This window comes from Medicago sativa, chromosome 4 (assembly GCF_051527215.1).
Source record: "Medicago sativa cultivar Bolivia chromosome 4, Bolivia_mono, whole genome shotgun sequence".
NCBI classification, from domain to species: domain Eukaryota; kingdom Viridiplantae; phylum Streptophyta; class Magnoliopsida; order Fabales; family Fabaceae; genus Medicago; species Medicago sativa.
In genome coordinates this window covers 24737048-24755909 of record NC_140752.1, presented here as the reverse complement: position 1 = coordinate 24755909, position 18862 = coordinate 24737048, and the positions used below count along the sequence as shown (strand labels likewise).

The 18862-nt window shown below is 31.4% G+C and overlaps 1 protein-coding gene and 1 long non-coding RNA gene across 3 annotated transcripts; one reads left to right on the top strand and one right to left on the bottom strand.

Annotated features, from left to right (window-relative positions):
* The first annotated feature begins 9268 nt into the window (after positions 1-9268).
* On the top strand, positions 9269-14531 carry LOC146927203 (5-OH-xanthotoxin synthase-like). The gene is made up of 2 exons (XM_085700548.1): positions 9269-10204; positions 13810-14531. The coding sequence occupies exons 1-2, from the start codon at positions 9320-9322 to the stop codon at positions 14416-14418; spliced, it is 1494 nt and encodes a 497-aa protein (XP_085556674.1). The 5' UTR covers positions 9269-9319; the 3' UTR covers positions 14419-14531.
* LOC146927202 (uncharacterized) lies at positions 13833-18862 on the bottom strand. 2 transcript variants are annotated; one of them, XR_015005606.1, is made up of 3 exons: positions 18294-18862; positions 16374-17689; positions 13833-14764 (listed from the first exon to the last, which is right to left on the bottom strand). It is a non-coding gene; the product is annotated as an uncharacterized LOC146927202 (long non-coding RNA). The 2 variants fall into 2 exon arrangements; XR_015005605.1 differs by lacking the exon at positions 13833-14764 and having other exon boundaries at positions 16251-17689.

Below are 18862 nucleotides of genomic sequence, written 5' to 3'. Positions count from 1 at the left end.
TATTTTTTATATTTTCTATTCTACTGTAAATTCTAAAAATGAATAATTCATAAAATTACCACTAAAATTAGTTTAATCAATATCATTGGAATTTGAAATGATTAATACAATCAATTTTTAGAATAAATTCTTGAAGTGACTTAACTAGAATAATTATCTCTAACTATGAACTATTATACCATTCACCTAAATCAATACTCAATACTCACATAAATCAAAATTTATATATACTCCATTGGTCATTTAATTTATGGTAACAAAATTTAAGTCATTATTCATAATAACTTATTAGACAAAATGGCATATATCAAGTTACAACTTACAACCACTTCTACGATCACTTCATACCTAAAAAAATTTACAATCACTTCTACAACATAGCATAATAAATCAGATTTTAACTTCTAATTTGTGGATCTTCAACAATACTGGGTGCACCAAAGCTATTACCAACATCAACAAAAGTTGGAAGTCCATCAGTTGTCAAACCCTATCAATAAGCTAGTAAAATATTCTTATAAGCCCGTGCGAAAGAATTGTTATCAACAAGATCAACATGTGTGGTTCAATGACTTGATGATGTTGATATTATTCAAACATTCACCGCAAAGAGGTCTCGGAAAAGGCATTTACCTTCTAATTTTATTTAGCACACTATTGACAGGTTATGTTTCATCTCTCTTATTTCAAATTGTAGTTTTGACGAGCCTCTTTTATTTCAATTTATGACTATTTATATATTATGTCACATGTAAATTTGCGGGCAAAACTTTGTCCAGGCTCTATAAAATTTCTTTCTCCGCCACTGCTTGTAACATTAGTTGTTTTTGGTTTACCCTAGTAAAAAAAAATTGTTTAGATTCCAACTCCGTACTTTGTAGATTCTTTGGTTTTGAACCTTCATAAATTTTGACTGTACAAAATTGATGATATGAGAAGAGGGTAAAGCAAAATTTACTCAAATGAGAGAGAGAAAGAGAGAGAGAGAGAGAGAGAGAGAGAGAGAGAGAGAGAGTACCTTAAATTTTAAAATTTGATGCCATGAAGACTTTACATTGGTAAAACAGAAACCGCTTATATTAAGTGGGTAAATGTTTATTAACTATATATTAAAATTAATATTTCATAAAAAAATGCACCGATTGAAAAAATTAGTTATTATATGATAAAAAATTTAATCTAAGCAAATTAAGTGGCAATCCGTCTTCTTAATGAGATTTCTGTTAATCTAAGCAAATCTGCTAAAAGTTTTAAGGTCGTGTTGATGAATTCAATCTGTTGAATTAAAAGCTAGTGTTGATAGCTCAGCTCAAGGTGACTAATCCTCTGCAACATGCATGTGGTTCTATATTTTTAGAGATGATTTCTTCCACATAGTTAATACGAAAAATATTTCTCATATGTCATCTCCAAACCACTACATAGTTATCCATCCGCACTGGCTTGAATGGAAGTAGAAAAAAGAGAAATTGGGTGAGAGAAATGATGTGATTTTTATTTCCTTAAATAACAACAAAAGTTTGGCTTCTATAGGAGTCACGTCGTATGTGACTTGCTTTTTTGTTTTTTAACAGAAATGTCGTATGCGACTCCCTTTAGTGGTATTGGTCTATTAATACATATTTATCACCTTCTATTGATATTTTAAATTTTCATCGTGTAATCTTTCTCACTTTGTCTATGGATACATATTTGTCACCTTGTGTTGATATTTTCAATTTTCATTGTCTAATCTTCTCACTTTAAATTGTGTAAATACAATTCAGATGATATCTATATCGAAAATAATATAGATGGATTAGGGTTTGAACTTTGGATTTCTTATTTACTAGACCATCGACCCGTGCTTACGCATGGATTATATCGATAGTAATAATTGATAATGAAATATAAAATAATATGAGTGCAATGGCATGGTTCATTCCATAATGAAACATATGTTTTACAAATATATGTTTTACGAATATAACATAATATAATATTGAAATGACATAAGTCGTTTAACACAAAAAAGGTTTTATACTTTGCGAATACATTCAAAATGACATTATGTGACATGTTCTGCCATTGATTTGATTTTTGCATATGGTCATTATACATAAACCATATTATGAGAAAGTCTTTAACTTTGGAATAGCCGTCTGATCTGAGAGATAAACAGTTTTGTAATACAATCAATTTACTTTTCTACACTCAAAGCAAAAATAAAATTATCTAATTCTATAAGTGAATCTTGAAAACATAAAAAATTATAGGCAAATTAAATTTTATGATACATTTCACATTTTTACCTACAATCAAAGCAATGCATCAACAAACAATGAAAGCAATGCATCAACATTACATTTAAAAAACCCAAGAATTTCCTTTTTGTGATTCCTCTTTCAAGTGATTCTAAAAACTAATAAGATTCTTAAATTGAAATCCCTAAATCAAAGAAAGGATGAGTTGAAAATAAAAATAGCACTATATGTATTTTTGTGAGATAATGAGAGAAAAAGGAACAACAACCTTTACTTAACGGCTGAACAAAAAAATTAGGATATAGTACGAAACAAAAAAAAAAGAACTTGTTGCGACCTTTTTTGTTGTTGTGCCGCATCTTCTTCTTATTTAAACATTTTACAGTAGTATTAACAAAACATGAACCTTATGGCATTTGTTTAAGGAGGAACGTGATCCATAATTTCAATATCAAATTATGTTACAAAATATGTTGTTAATCAAACCTCAAAGAAGGGGGATCAACAAAAAATAAATCTACAAACAAGGGGATATGAATAGAGAAATAAATAGAGAAATCTACGATAATTAATGCGATGCCAAAGGAGGAGTATATGTCAACAACAATTAATGCGGAGTATAGGTCAACAACAATTAATGTGATGACAAATGAGATAAATTTTTAGGTTAGAAATAGGGTTAAGAATAGCTTAACCAGTTAAAATTTATAAATAAGAGATGCATACTAAAAAAAATTGATCACTTTGAGGTAGTGTCTTTTTTTTTTTTTAAGATGAAGCGGTAGTAGTTTTTTTTGTTGGTGTTTATATGCATTCTAACTCGGTGTTGCCTATTTACCTTCAATGTTGCTATCATCTTTGATAAGTTGTGGAAAATACATGGTCTTCCAAAAGTTCTCTTATCCTCCCCCAAGTCCACGCATGGCAAATATGAGATGTTCTTTGATTTTCACCAATATGGATAAAGTATATGTTAAGTTGTGCCTTCAACTCGTCCAACTTGTTGGTGGGGGTTAAAAATACCTTAATCTTCTTTCTCACACTCTCATATCGGACATGAGCTTCAACTGGAACCTGTGCATCTTCAGACATGTTCACTTCACAAAATATAATGGAATAACAAGTATGAGACTAAAACCAAATGAAAGATAAAATAAATAGTTGAACAATTAGAGACCAAAAAATGTGAGCAATAATTGGTGTGAAATAACTGGCCACAAAAAAAAAATCCACTTCATATATTTATATAATATTAGTTACATATTGGCCACAAATATCGGCATTACATAACCGGCCACCAAAAAATACGTTGGTTTAATATCGACAAAAAATAGGACGAACATCAACAAAATAGAGTCATAACCTAGCTTAGTGATAGTGAATCATCTTCGAATTCTTCAAATACTTCTAATTCTTGTTTTGGTTTTTCCGGAGTGGAAGTGTCACAAAAAATTGGATTGAGCTCATTTGTTGGTTTCTTTGTAGGCTTCGACTCCTTAGACATGAGGTCTTTGAAGGGGGCTTGTCTATACATAAAAGCAAACTCCCATTTCTCTACCTCACCAACTTTGTCATTACTTCACTTCCCACAAGTCGGTGGTAACGGACAACCTTTCAAAAAACATGAAGAATGTTGTCGGGAATTAAGCCAAGACACATGATGTTGGAATATGAGTTAAGTAGTGGAGCACCTCCAATTGGGAAATATGTCTCACATATACCTTATTCGGGCAAAACCAATTGAACAACGACTCTATTGTAGCAAGTTGCAATAATGTGACCCATATCCGGTAATGTCAAGCTCTTTGTCATGTCGATGACTCTTTTCTTCTCCCTTCTTTTATTCTACCCGCAAAAAGGTGGCCGGCTAACTTTGGTGCCAACTCATGGTTGTGAATTCCACAAAGCATTGCAATCCACCAATCATTTGTATCCTTTTCAAAGAAACCACGCAACCTAAACAGACATTCACATTTCTAATCAGTGCCTTGAAGGTTCGGTTTCTTCCTCGTCTTTGGTGGTTTGTATTCACCACTCCTTTCACATTGCACCGTCAAGAGTGACCTTTTTAAACTAGATTTATCTATGGATATAGTAAATCCAGCCTTTGACGCTTCTCGACGAACCCAACTAAGTAAATCATCTCGCTCTCGCCATCTTTCATTTGTTAAAAAAAAATTAAGCGGTGTCTACTTCAATACCGCGAACCGTGGCAACATCGGTAGGTACCAGTTTAGTTTTTTCTTCAATGTGAGTTTGAAAGAGAATTTTGACTTTCAACTTCATATTTACGGTTGGTTTGACATCGCCAGAAGCTTCAATTATGGCCGGTTTTGGCTTAACGTCATTACTATGTATATTGAATACCAAAATAACAAGGAAAAATAATATAAATAACTTTTGCAACAAGCTAACAAAGAAAAATAATTGGCTCAAAATTTCAAAAACATGGCATTACACCTACGTGACTTAAGTCTCGATGAATTAACACATGCGTGAGTTAACTCACGTTGGCTCGAGCGTGAGTTAACTCACATTCAACCTGCTTCCCAAACTTACGAGCCAAGCCCAAAAAGCAGCAAAATCAAATGAGTTTAGATGATACATTACTTGATATTTGATGTTTGATGAGTGTAGAAACTTGCTTCCTGACGATTTGCAATGATTTGAAATGAAGATTTTGATCCAAAAATTTGCACCTTTTGGATTTTTGGAGGTGGAGAGGGAAAGAAAATGGTGCTTGGAGTTTGAACTGATGGGTAATTTCGTCCATTCAGTTGAGAGTGAGTGTTATTTGATAGGAGAAGAGCAATTTTCATATATGTATCAGGTGACTCTAAAAGGGACCATGATATGGACCCCAGACAAGGCTGTACCTGAATAGTAATCATTGGGGGATATTTGGATCCTTCGGTTTGGATTCGATGTCTCATCTTCTCTTAATATGTTCATAATTGTCCATTGAGGAGTTGTCTCTTAATATGCTAACAGTTTATATAACTATTTTTGTGCAACTATTTTTGTTGATAAGACATAAACACACTTCCATAAACAACAAGGTTAAATGCATGATCGAATAATGATATTTGTGCAATTATTTTATAACAACTTTTAAGACAACCTTCTTCTTCTATTTTTTTATTGGTCAAAAAAGAATATAGATATATATATATATATATATATATATATATATATATATATATATATAGAGAGAGAGAGAGAGAGAGAGAGAGAGAGAGAGAGAGAGTAAAAACACAATAAAAGTATGAAAAATAATTGTCGAAAAGTTATCATAAAGTGACTTTACAAATATCACTCTCTAAATTATTAGCTTAAGTTTCCATTGAAAACTTGTGGATAAGTTAACTACAACTATTTCTCTCTAAAAAAGAATAATGATTAATACATGACTGATCAAATTACACCGATGCAATATTACACTACTTAAAATCATTTTAGTCTATACATATTTTTTAAAATTTGACCGTTGGTTTATAAGTTTATATCATATAGATCCTACATGCAAATTTTATAGAAATAAAAAGTCATTTGATATGTTTTTGAGACACAACAAGATTAACGGTTTATATGTTTTTATTGAACACCGTTCATCTTGATGTGTTGAAAAAGATATCAAATTATTTCAGATTTATGTATAATTTTTCGTGGATGATCTATATGATATAAACTTATAATCTAACAGTCAAATTTGAAAAAATATGTATCGAGTAAAATTATATTGAGCAGTGTAACATTGATGTAACATTACATCAGTGTAATTCGACCTCTGCTCTATATAGATGTGTGTGTGTGTGTGTGTGTGTGTGTGTGTGTGTGTGTGTGTGTGTGTGTGTGTGTGTGTACACACTTTTACGTACGTACGTACAATCTTAAGTTTATATAAAAGTTCTTAAGTCTTTTAGACAACCTTTTGGATGCAAAAATGTTGTTTCAAATTTCTTTCCAATTGTTTTGCGTTTTTTTTAATGATCTCTTAACTTATATATAAAAGTTCTCAAATCTTTTAGACAACTTTTGGAAATCAGAAAAGTTGTTGTGATTTTCCATCGTAATTTTTTGCTTTTTTGTAAATGATCTCTTATCTTATATATAAAAGTTCTTAAATCTTTTAGATAACTTTTTGGAGTTTATAAAAAAGTTGTTACAAATTTCTTTCCTAATTTTTTGCTATTTTTTAAATGATCTCTTATCTTATCTTATATACAAAGGTTCTTAAGTCTTTTAGACAATTTGTTGTAGTAAAAAAAGTTGTTGCAATTTTTCTTCCTAATTTTTTGTTTTTTTAAATGATCTCATATATATTATATATAAAAGTTTTTAAGTCACTGAACCAATTTTTTGGAGCCATAAATAGGGCTAATATTGTAATTCTATATCCATTTTAACTAATTGAACTTATATTTTCTGTTTATCTTATTCAACTTAAATTCCCTATTATTTCCCCCTATCTTATATATATTGTAACGAAGTCTGCAAGAGATTTTTAATAATTCTTACCAACAATCTCTCTAATATTATATATAAAAGTTTTTAAGTCACTGAACCAATTTTTTGGAGCCATAAATAGGGCAAATATTGTAATTCTATATCCATTTTAACTAATTGAAATTATATTTTCTGTTTATCTTATTCAACTTAAATTCTCTATTATTTCCCCCTATCTTATATATCTTATATATTGTAACGAAGTCTGCAAGAGATTTTAAATAATTCTTACCAACAATCTCTCTAATATGATAATATAGAGTCCAAATTACTCTGGGGGTTTTATTATTTGTCTTTTGGAAGCATTATCAATGTTTTTTTCATAACAATGATTAAAACAAGGGTAAACCCTAATCGCTTATCTTTTCACTTTAGTTTTGGATGTACTTACGAAACACATCCAACAACTAGCACCGAGATGTATGCGTTTTGCAGATGATGTAGTCTTTATTGGATAGTTGATGGAGGAATTGAATGGGATGTTGGAGACTTGGATACAAGTCTTAGAAGCGTATGACTTTCGTCTGTGTAGAAGCAATGCATATTATTATATGTAATGTAATTTCAGCAAAAGGCGAAGTAATTCTACCTTATAGATGACAGATGGAGATCATGTAATACAAGTTACATAGTTTAAATATCTTGGGTTCATTTATACAAAATGACGGAGAAATAAAAGCATATGCAAATCATCGTTTTCAAGTTGGATGGTTAAAATGGAGAAGAGCCTCATGTGTTTACGTGATACAAAAGCACTGTTTGAGTTGAAGTGAATAAATATCAGACAATTGTTAGACTAACGATGTTTTATGGAACAGAGTGTTGGACGGTTAAGAACCAACACAAGAATATAAAGTGAGTTTGGGGAGACGTGGATGTTGTGTTGGATGTGTGGTAAGATTAGATGAGATAAGATTAGATATGACAACATTGTTGAGATAGTTGGGGTAGCACCTATAGTATAAAGGGTTAATAGTGTTTTTCACCCCTGTAATATAGGCCATTTCCGGTTTTGGTCCCTGTAAAATTTTCAGTTTGATTTGCATCCTTGTAAAACTTTTTTTTTTTTCCAGAAAACACCCCTCCCCCGTCCAACTCAGCAAATTCGCATACGTGGCGCTGATATGACATTTTTTTCATTTTTTATTTTTTTAAATGGCCAGGTGTAAAAAAAAAAAATTCCACATCAGATTTTATTTTTAAAATATTTGAAAATAAATTTTAAAAAATAAAAAAAAATCATAAAAATATTCAGTTTTTTTCCAAAAATTTAAAAAATCGAATTTTTTTTTGTAAAAATTCAGAAAAAATATTAAGATTTTTTCAGAAATAGAAAAAAATTCATATTTGATTCAAAAAAATTTAAAATTTAAAACCCTCTAAATTTGTATCCAGATTTTTAAAAATTAAATTTTTTTTCCAGAATTTATGACTTTTTTTAATTTTGAAAATTTAATTTTTTTGTATTTTGAAAATTAAATTCCAGAATTTTTTAAAATCATTTTAATTTTAAAAAAATCTGATTATATTTTCTGATTTTTTTCTAATTTTTAAAATTTCGAAAAAATATGTTAATTAGATTTTTTTCGATTTTTAAATTTTTTGGAAAAAAATATGACTATTTTTCTGTTTTTTAATTATTGGAAAAAATCTTAATATTTTTTCTGAATTTTTTAAAACTTATTTTTCGATTTTTTAAATTTTTGGAAAAAACAGAATATTTTTTGGATTTTTTTATTTTTTAAAATTTATTTTCAAATATTTTAAAATTAAAATCTGATGTGGAAATAATAAAAAAATAAAAAATGAAAAAAAAAATGCCACATCAGCGCCACGTAAACGAATTTGCTGAGTTGGACTGGGGAGGGGTGTTTTCTAGAAAAAAAATGTTTTACAAGGATGCAAATCAAACCGAAAATTTTACAGGGGCGAAAACCAAAAATGGCCTATATTACAGGGGTGAAAAACACTATTAACCCTAGTATAAATGTTATGGAAAATAGGTTTAGGTGGTTTTAAAATGTTGAGAGAAAACCTATAAATTTTATAGTAAGTAAAGTAGATCAAATAGATGATAGTCATATTACAAGAGGGATAGGAAGACCTATAAAAACTATAAAAGAAACTATTAGGAAAGATTTATAGATTAATGAGTTAGATCTAAATATGGTTTATGATAGAGCAATATGTTGTATTTCGGTCCACGTAGTCGACCCTACTTAGTGGGATATTGTTTGATTGTTGTCGTCGTCGTCTTATAAAAGCATTAACTCATGCTCAACAACAACTATTAATTCATTTCATAAACAAACACCACATTTATCAATCAATGGGATAATCAACTTTATCTAGTTGATAAAGTTGATATAATTATGCCATATTTTCTAGTGTAGAAAAAGCGCCTACTTTATCTTATCCGCAAGGTTAAAAAAATTGTGTGGCTCCCTAAAATACTAACTTATATGGAGGTCTACAAAATCAGGTTATATATATGGGTACGTATACTATATTATTCAAAGTTGAAGTTAACAACTAAAGCATTTTTCTCCATTACTTCGTTGTTTTTGACAATGTTGTCATTCCTCCTTGTTTTGTGTCTAATTTTTCCATTACTTCTCTTCTTCCTGAAACGTAGTAGAAACATTAATGCACGTCATCCACCTGGGCCTAGAGGCCTACCCATAATTGGGAATCTTCATCAGCTTGACAATTCAATTCTTTATCTTCAATTATCAAAACTTTCAAAAATTTATGGACCAATATTTTCCCTGAAACTTGGTTTAAGGCCAACAATTGTTGTTTCTTCAGATAAAATTGCCAAAGAGATATTTAAAAATAATGATCATGTGTTTTCAAATAGACCTATGTTATATGGCCAGCAAAGATTATCTTATAATGGGTCAGAAATTGTATTTTCTCAATATAGTGATTTTTGGAGAGATATAAGAAAAATTTGTGTTATTCATATATTTAGCGCTAAGCGTGTGTCATATTATTCCTCCATAAGAAAGTTTGAGGTGAAGCAAGTGATAAAAAATATTTCTAATCATGCTGCTTCTTCAATTGTTACAAATTTGAGTGAGATATTAACTTCTCTCTCGAGTACAATAATTTGTCGGATTGCTTTTGGTAGAAGGTACGAGGATGAAGGAACTAAGAGAAGTAAATTCCAAGGAATGTTGCATGAGTTTGAGGCCATGATAACAGCTTTCTTTATTTCTGATTATATTCCATTCACGGGTTGGATTGATAAACTATCTGGCCTTCGTGCGCGTCTCGAACTGAATTTTAAGGAGATGGATGAGTTTTACCAGGAGGTTATTGATGAACATTTGGATCCAAGTAGAAAACATGCAGATGATGAAGAGGTCATTGTTGATGTCTTGCTACAAATGAAGAAAGAACGTTCGTTTCCAATTGATCTTACTTTTGATCACATTAAAGGAGTCCTCATGGTATGTTGTCTTGATTCATTTTTTCAATTTGGTTTTTGTTTTAGTTTTGGTTAAATAAGTTTAAATCCACTTTATTCAAATATAAAATTGTGGTATTGACTGCATTGTGAACTTAATAAGTTTAAATCCACTTTATTCAAATATAAAATTGTGGTATTGACTGCATTGTGAACTTTTCTATTGCGATAAAATACAAATAAATGCATTTCTTGTGGCAGCAACGTCGATATCGTTGTATAATCCTCTAAATTGTTAGATTTTGGCTGCAATTGTGGTTGCAAACATTTTGAATACGATAGGTTGAACATTCAAATCCGCATAATCATATTTATAATTTACCAAATTAAAGATAATGTTTAATGTAAGAAATTAATGTTAAAGAGTCTCATATTAGATAAAAGATGAACTGAACATGTATCTGTAAGTGGTTAAATGGGGGCGATACTCATCTCACACAGTGGTTATTTATTATTAGTTGTGTTAGGGTTGGTGTTGGGTGTAGGGATGGTATGATCAAGAATCTCATAGACTTGAGCATGAATTTTAAATAACTCAGGCCATGTATTGTCCGATACGAGACTCTTTAACACACCCCCTCACGCTCAACACTATTGGCTTGGTGCATGGAGATATATGGTGGTTGACCCGATAGGAAACCTGATAGCTGGTGGCTCAATGGATCTTAGAGAAGGCTCTGGTACCATCCTAGAAATTGTGGTTGGACCTAACACAACCCCACAAAACCGGCTTGTGAGGTGAAAATTGCCCCATTTATAAACACATGTTTAGGTCATCATTTGTCCGATGTGAGACTCTTTAACACACCCCCCTCACGACCAACACTATTGGGCTTGGTTTGTGGATATAAATGGTGGATGGTCCGATAACGGTAACCTTATAGCAGGTGGCCCAATAGATCTTGGAGGAAGTTCTGATGTCATCTTAGAAATCGTGGTTGAGTCTAACACATCTCCACAAAACCAGCTTATGAGGTTAGGATTGCCTCCATTTATAAACACATACTCAAACTGTCTTTTGTCTGATGTAGAACTCTTTAACACATCCCCTCACGACCATCACAATTGGGCTTGATTCGTGGACATAAATGGTGAGTGACTTGATAGCGAAAACCTGATAGCAGGTAACTCAATGAATCTTAACGAAGACTCTCATATCATCTTAGATATCGTGGTTAGACCTAACACAACATCACAAAACCGGATTATAAAATGATGAATGTCTCCTCTTTATAAACCCTCATCAAGAGTCATATCTAACTGATATGAGACTAAATCCACCCCTCAAAATCAACACAAGGCAAGCCAACACGAGACAGCTCAAATGTCGCAATTAAACGACTATGTACATATCACAATAAAGATGAAATTTCGAACACTTAACAAAAACTATTTTCGAATAGTACTTAAATACTAACTAGCAATATACGCGTGCATTCGCATTGTTAGAAAATATATATATATATTATAAAGTTTTAGAAACTTGTTATAAATAATTATTAAGAAATAAATGAAGTTATTTTGCACTTTCGTATAAAACTTACTAAATCAATAAACATTTTTATTAAATATATTGTTTCGTGTATGTTTTTATAATAAATTACTATTATTGTCCCCGTGAGCTTAGCTCTGTTGGTAAGAACAATATATAATATATGTAAGGTCTGATGTTCGAACCTCGGACACCACCAAAAAAAAGATAGCAAAAAAAAATTAGGAGAATTAAAATAAGAATAAAATTTTGTGCAATAAATATAGAGTTTAGATATAGTTTAGTTATTTTACCAGAACTATCCCTAATTTTGCTTATGTGTCAGTTAATTAAATTGAGTTAGTTTGATCATTTATGTTGAATATTATTTTCTGAAATATATAGTTGATATTAGATTATAATTATCAGTCGTTCTCATGAGCTCAGCTCAGTTGATAGGGATAATGCATAAAATATGCAAGGTCTGAGGTTTGAACTCCGATCACCACCAAAAAAAGATTATAATTATCAGTGATAAACATTGGTATTTTTTATTCAGTGTATAATTTTTATTATAAATTATAATAATCTCATGATTGATGTCGTAATTTTTCATGCATCAATGATAAACATTGATCCGGTATTTTTCATATTAGAGTAAAAGGAAATACAGTAAAAGTTAGTGAAAAATAAATAAAGAAAAGAGTAAAAAGTAAGTTAGAGAGAATGAGATAGAGAGAGAGAGAGAGAAAAAAAAATAGTTTTTTTTAAAATGTTGCAAATATAAATAGTAAAAATAATGTGTAAGTGAGAGATAGAAGATGAGAGAGAGAGAGAGAGAGAGAGAGTAAAGGTTGGGGAGAGAGAATAGATTGTGTGTTTGTGTGTGTGAGTGAGAATATGGAGGAGAAAAAGAAAGATAAGAGACATGTGTTGCAAAAAGCTATGAAAATTTGTTTTCCTAAGCATAACTTATCTGTTAATGACAATGCACTATATAAGTTAGGATAAAATATAGTTTTGATCCCTGCAAATATGTCTCGTTTTGATTTTGGTCCCTGTAATTTTTTTTTTGTAGTTTTTAGGCTCTGTAAATATGCCTCGTTTTGGTCTTTGACCCCACTTTTATGATGATTTGCACACATGGCACATGATGACTGAACCCAATTTGTAGAAAAATATTTCCTATAAAATATTTTGATTTTTAAAAAGGTTCGTGCAAAAACTACAAAAAAAAAATTACAAAGACTAAAACCAAAACGAGAGATATTTGCAGAGACCAAAAGTATATTCAAGTTATGAGAGTCAAATGTATACCAATACACAAAGAGATTTCATCTTTTTTTTAGGATGGACTTTTAGTGGTCAATTTTACCCTCCATTTACAATTAAAATAACAAGTAGATTTCATAACCTGTCAAAAATAAAAGTTTATCTTAGAAAACATGTAGCCGATTCCTTAAAAAAAAGAAGAAACATAGTACAAAAAAATAATGACTGGATATCATCTACCAATATGTTTATTCTTCTAAAATAATATATAAATGGATACACCCTTTTGTGCCATATTTTTTTTCCAACTTTACCCTTTATTTTAACTATTTTATTATATTTCTTAAATTATCCAATGAAAAAATTAGTTAAATTTTTTTAAAATATGAACAATCTACAACGATAAGAAGAAAAATCAATTCCTTCAAAAAAAAAAACAATTCACAACAATATGAACAATATTTGTCAAAAAAAAAAAAACAATATGAACGATATTTGATATTATAAAGAAATCTTATTTCGGCCTTATATAAAAAATATTGTTTTGATGTAATATTTTTTTTTCTTTCCAATTTTATGATTTCTTTAATTATATTTTACCATTTGAAAGACGGACATGACGCTAGCAATGATAAGATTTTGTGAAATAAAAATAGGAAGTTTAGCAATAATTTATTTATTTTTGTAAAATTATTCCAAATTTTGCTGATGTGTCAGTTAATTAAATTGAGTTAGTTTTATAATTTATGTTGTATGTTATTTTTTAAAAATATATATTTATAGTTAAGTGATATTCTTTTTTTAAAAATATATATTTATAGTTAAGTAATATTCTTCATATGCAGAACATGCTAGTAGCTGCAACGGATACCACATCAGCCACAACAGTTTGGGCTATGACTGCCTTAATAAAAAATCCTAGAGTAATGAAGAAAGTACAACAAGAGATTAGGAATTCAAGAGTTAAAAAAGAATTTATAGATGAAGATGATATACAAAATTTCTCCTACTTGAAGGCAGTGATAAAAGAGACATTGAGATTGTACCTGCCAGCCCCATTGCTTGTGCCAAGAGAAACAAGGGAAAAGTGCACTATAGGTGGCTACCAAATTCCCGCAAAGACGATAGTGTTTGTGAATGCTTGGGCTATTCATACAGACCCGGATGTTTGGAAAAACCCAGAAGAATTTTATCCAGAGAGATTTTTAGAAAGTTCTATAAATTTTCACGGACAAGATTTCGAACTAATTCCCTTTGGAGCCGGTCGTAGAATTTGCCCAGGTATGTCTATGGCAGTTGCATCACTCGAACTTATCCTTGCAAATCTTCTATATTCCTTTGATTGGGAATTACCACAAGGTCTGGTAAAGGAAGATATTGATACTGAAAGGTGGCCAGGACTCACTCAACACAAGAAGAATGAGCTTTGCCTTGCAGCCAAAATTCCTATGTAGCTGCTATTTATTGAAATTCTTTCTTGGGGTCTCATATATATTTTCATTTTTATATGCCTTTCCACTTGTGATACACTTTGAATAATCTATTATGATGTATCTGCCATTATAATTGAACCAGTTGGACCTAATAGGATGATTGAGGCGCTTAGATCTGCGATCTGTTGAGGTTGATCCGCCGATTTGTCCATCATCTCCTGGTTCTGCTGATCAACCCCCGGCGCCGTGTGTAACCCTCAGCCTGCACCGTAATCTGGTGGATTTTATGGCGTGTCCAATATATGGTATCGTCTGCTTAGTGGACTTGGGTCGGACCCAAACGAGCCTAATTAGACTTTAATACAGTCTGAAACAACAATATATAAAAGTTGAAGCATGATACTTTTAGTTTACCCTTAAGCTTTTTTCTTTCTTCCATAATGATATAAAATAATCAAAATTAATGACGAAAATTAGTGATAAAAAAGGTAACGACCCTTATACCTAATGAGGAACCACTTCGAAGACCTAAAGTTTATTTTCTCTAGAGCGCTAAGTCCATCTGGAGATTTATTTGAGAAAATACATCCATATACTGAGATCACATATAGTGCAAACAAACTGTGTGCCAACTTAAAGTCACATCTTGTCTACACTTATTACTCCGCCTTAAAGATTTAAAGCCGCTCTTAAGCATAAAGAAATAAAAAAACATAAGGTCATGTTAATATGTGTTCTTAAAGCATTTGTAAAGAAGTCAAAAAAGAAAATAAAAGACAAATTTTACGTAGAAAAGAATACTTTTTAAACTTCCAAAAGGTTGAATACACAACTTTAAAGGTTCTATATATTTGAATGCTAACAAATGTCTTAGAACACTTGTTAGAACACCAAAGTGCAATGAAAATCAACAAGATCTTCCCTTACAAGTATCAATATCTTTCTTTACCACTTAAAATAACTCTTAGTGACACTCAAACAAAACTTGAGTGTCTAAAGCAAAGAACTCTTAGTATATCAAGTACATTCACGATAATTATATGATTAAATATAATTAATCTCTTTAGTGCCATTGTTGATGGGGAATTAGCCAAACCCTTATGTTCCAAAAAATGATCTTCATCTAAGGGTTTATGGTTACCAGTTTTACATCTGGTTCCATAACTCCTCTTCATTGGTGGATCTTTTTTCTTTGTAGATGTATCTTTTGATATGTCAACTGATAGGAATTCGTAAGTGCACGATTTTATTGAGTAGTAAAAAAAAGTATCGATTCACATGAGGTTTTATGTGATTACTGATCTAATTCTCAGTTTTGATTAGCTAAAAAAGGAATAAGTTTTTAAGAGCAATGTTTGTTTTGTTTAAATTTATATATTAGAAAGCATCATGGGATTGATGGTTTCATCATAATGTCAAATCCTTAACATTCCCTGTCTATTTCTCTATTAAGACCCTTTGAGTGCGACCTTATTGTCCCAAGACTCATAAACTATTCTCATGTTTTGTTTATCTTGTCTAATCTCATTTGATCCAATATCAAACTTCACCTCACGCTTCTTCGTTTGATATTTGGGGTTTGATTCAATATCAATATTAAACTTCACCATAAAGATGATGAGAATATATTAGAAAACAATTGCATATAAAATGGAGTGTAGACTTGAGTTTGTATATGGATCAAATCATTAGATTATTTCCACAATCCCAAGACTAGAAAAGTCTACTCACTCATGATCATGGTAGACAAGGGATTAAAATGTAAAGACATGAAAGTAAAAGGCATAAAAATAAACAAGTGGAAATGAAAAGAGCAGGAATATAAATAGCAAAAATGTAAAGAACAAGAAATATGAAGTGCAGAAAAATAAGAATTAAAATCTGAAGTTCACAACGAAATTGGTGGTAGTGTTTGAGACAATCATCGATGCAACAATTGAGACACAAAGAAGTAGGAAGGAGAGAAGGAGTTTTACCGATACACACCCTCCACCAGAGCCACCAGATCCGCCTTCATCACAATCACTGCCGCCAGAGTAACGAATCACATGACTCACGTGCGCGGTGTTCCCCTACCAATGCACATTCTTTAAGTTGATGATATTTTAATTTTTTGCATAGGTACCAAGAAGAATGTGCATTGTCTAATGCAAATCTTTGAATCTTATTATGCGGCTTTTGGCAAATATTTACATGTTCAATGGCCCCCCCTCAGAGGCATATTATTTCAAATCTGTTGGGATTTTCTGGTGGTGTTATTCCTTTTCAGTATTTGGGTTGTCCTATTTTCCAAGGAAAACCTCGCTGCTCTCACTTCGAAGTTATTACTAATTGTATCAAAGTCAAGCTAGCTACTTGGAAATGATCTTTGCTTTCAATCATGGGCAGTGTGCAACTTGTGAAATCTATATAATTCATGGGATGCTGGTTTTTTCTTTTCATGTGTATGTGTGGCTGATGAAGCTCCTTCGTCTGTTGGATAGGTGGATTAAAAAAAATTATTTGGAGCGGTGACATTCTTACTACTAAAGGTTTGTATCGTGTCATGGCAGCATGTTTGCCTCCCATGGAAAGCCGCATATTTGGATTTGAAACCAACTAGATATATTAATGAAGCTTTAATTTTGCAACTCAGTTGGAAATTTTTGTCTGAGGATTCCCAATGGGCTAGTCTTCTTCGCACTCTCTTTCTTTCTAATGGGAAGCCTATTACGCATTACTTTTGATCCTTAGTGTGGTCAGGGATAAAGTCTCAAATTGGAATTGTTATAGCTAATTCGGTTTGGATTGTGGGAACGGGTGATAAGATCAATTTTTTGACGGATAATTGGTTAGGTACTTCGCTTGTGGAAACGATGCAGATTCCGTGTGCATTTCACTCGGGACTTTCTTGTTCTTTGTAGATGGCTATTGTCAATCACCGGATTCACTACAAGAAAATATGCTAGATGCTACCAAATTTTTGATACGGATTGTATCTGTAGCAAACTACTAGTTTTTTGAATTTGTTTAGAACAAAATACCAGATGTTTGTAGACATTAGAAGTTTAACAAATTCTGCATGATCAAATGCATCTCCCTTTTCTGCATGATCAAATTCTGAGGGAGGGCTCACAATAGGGTGCAGCACCACTCTTCCACCTCGAATGTTCTAAACAAATCAAAGTCATAAATACATACTTATGCAATGCCTGTGCACGCTCCCATGCATCTAATTTCCATATATCTTTCTCTGTCAGTAGTTTTTCATATCCTAGTTTCCTAATGGGATTCATCCAAGAAAAAACTATCCCTGCCAAAGGAACAAATCAAAACCTATTAACCATCCATACACTATGAATGAACAGAGTTTTCGAAATGATACCATCAAAATTGATGACCACAAAACCTGTTAACCATCCATAAACTATGATATCTTATCATTTTCGAAATGTTACCCTTCAAATGAAATTGTATGCTATGAACATTAGAACTACTTCAAACAGTGATTTCATTAGAAAATGCACAAGAATGTTACATAGCAGTAGATATTTTTCTCACCATTAACAGAGTTACTGTATGTTATAGCCAGAGACCAAATAACAAAAATATTTAATTACTCCATTGCTGAATATTTAATTATCTAATAAAAACTTCATTGTTGAATATACCAATTCAACTTCCATAACCAATTCAATTTCATACAGATCAAAACAATGAACAGAAACATAATTAACAAAAAGATTAAAGGCATTGATTACACTAAAATATGAATTTGAAAAAAGTTAAATAAATGCAATAACCTAATTATGCTAGATTTTACAAATTCAAACAAGAGAAAACGAATCAGAAAATGAACGAGAAAAACAAAATTGAAATCAGAAATTAAAGCATAAGATAAGAGAAAAGAAAATTACATATCGCTGATTGAATTGCGATCGGAGACTCAGGAGGATGCGATCGAAGACGGCAGAGGATGGGATTGTTCGGAGATTGAGAAGTTTCGATCGGAAGAGGATGCGATCAACCAGAGATCCACCGGTGCAGATCGATCAGAGATCCACCACAGAAGGATGCAATTGATGATTGGAGATCCACCAGAGAAGGATGCGATCGATCAGAGATCCACCGGAGAAGGATTGACGGTGGGTTTGATCGGAGACAGAGGAGATAGAGATCCACCGTAGCTAGAGACAGAGGAGGATACGTCGATCGGAGATGGTTGAAGAAGAGGGCGCACGGAGGAAGTGATGGTGGAAGAAACACGAAATTGTGAAAATTGTATATAAAATAATATTTTAATCTTTTAAAGAAAAACAAAATAAATAAATATTTTCCTTCAAAAAAAATATTTGTTATACTTATTAAAAAAAAATATAAGTCCCACGTAGAGTAGTGTATTGGCATCCAAAAAACTAGTAGTTTGCTACAGATACAATCCGTATCAAAAATTTGGTAGCATCTAGCATATTTTCTTGTAGTGTAT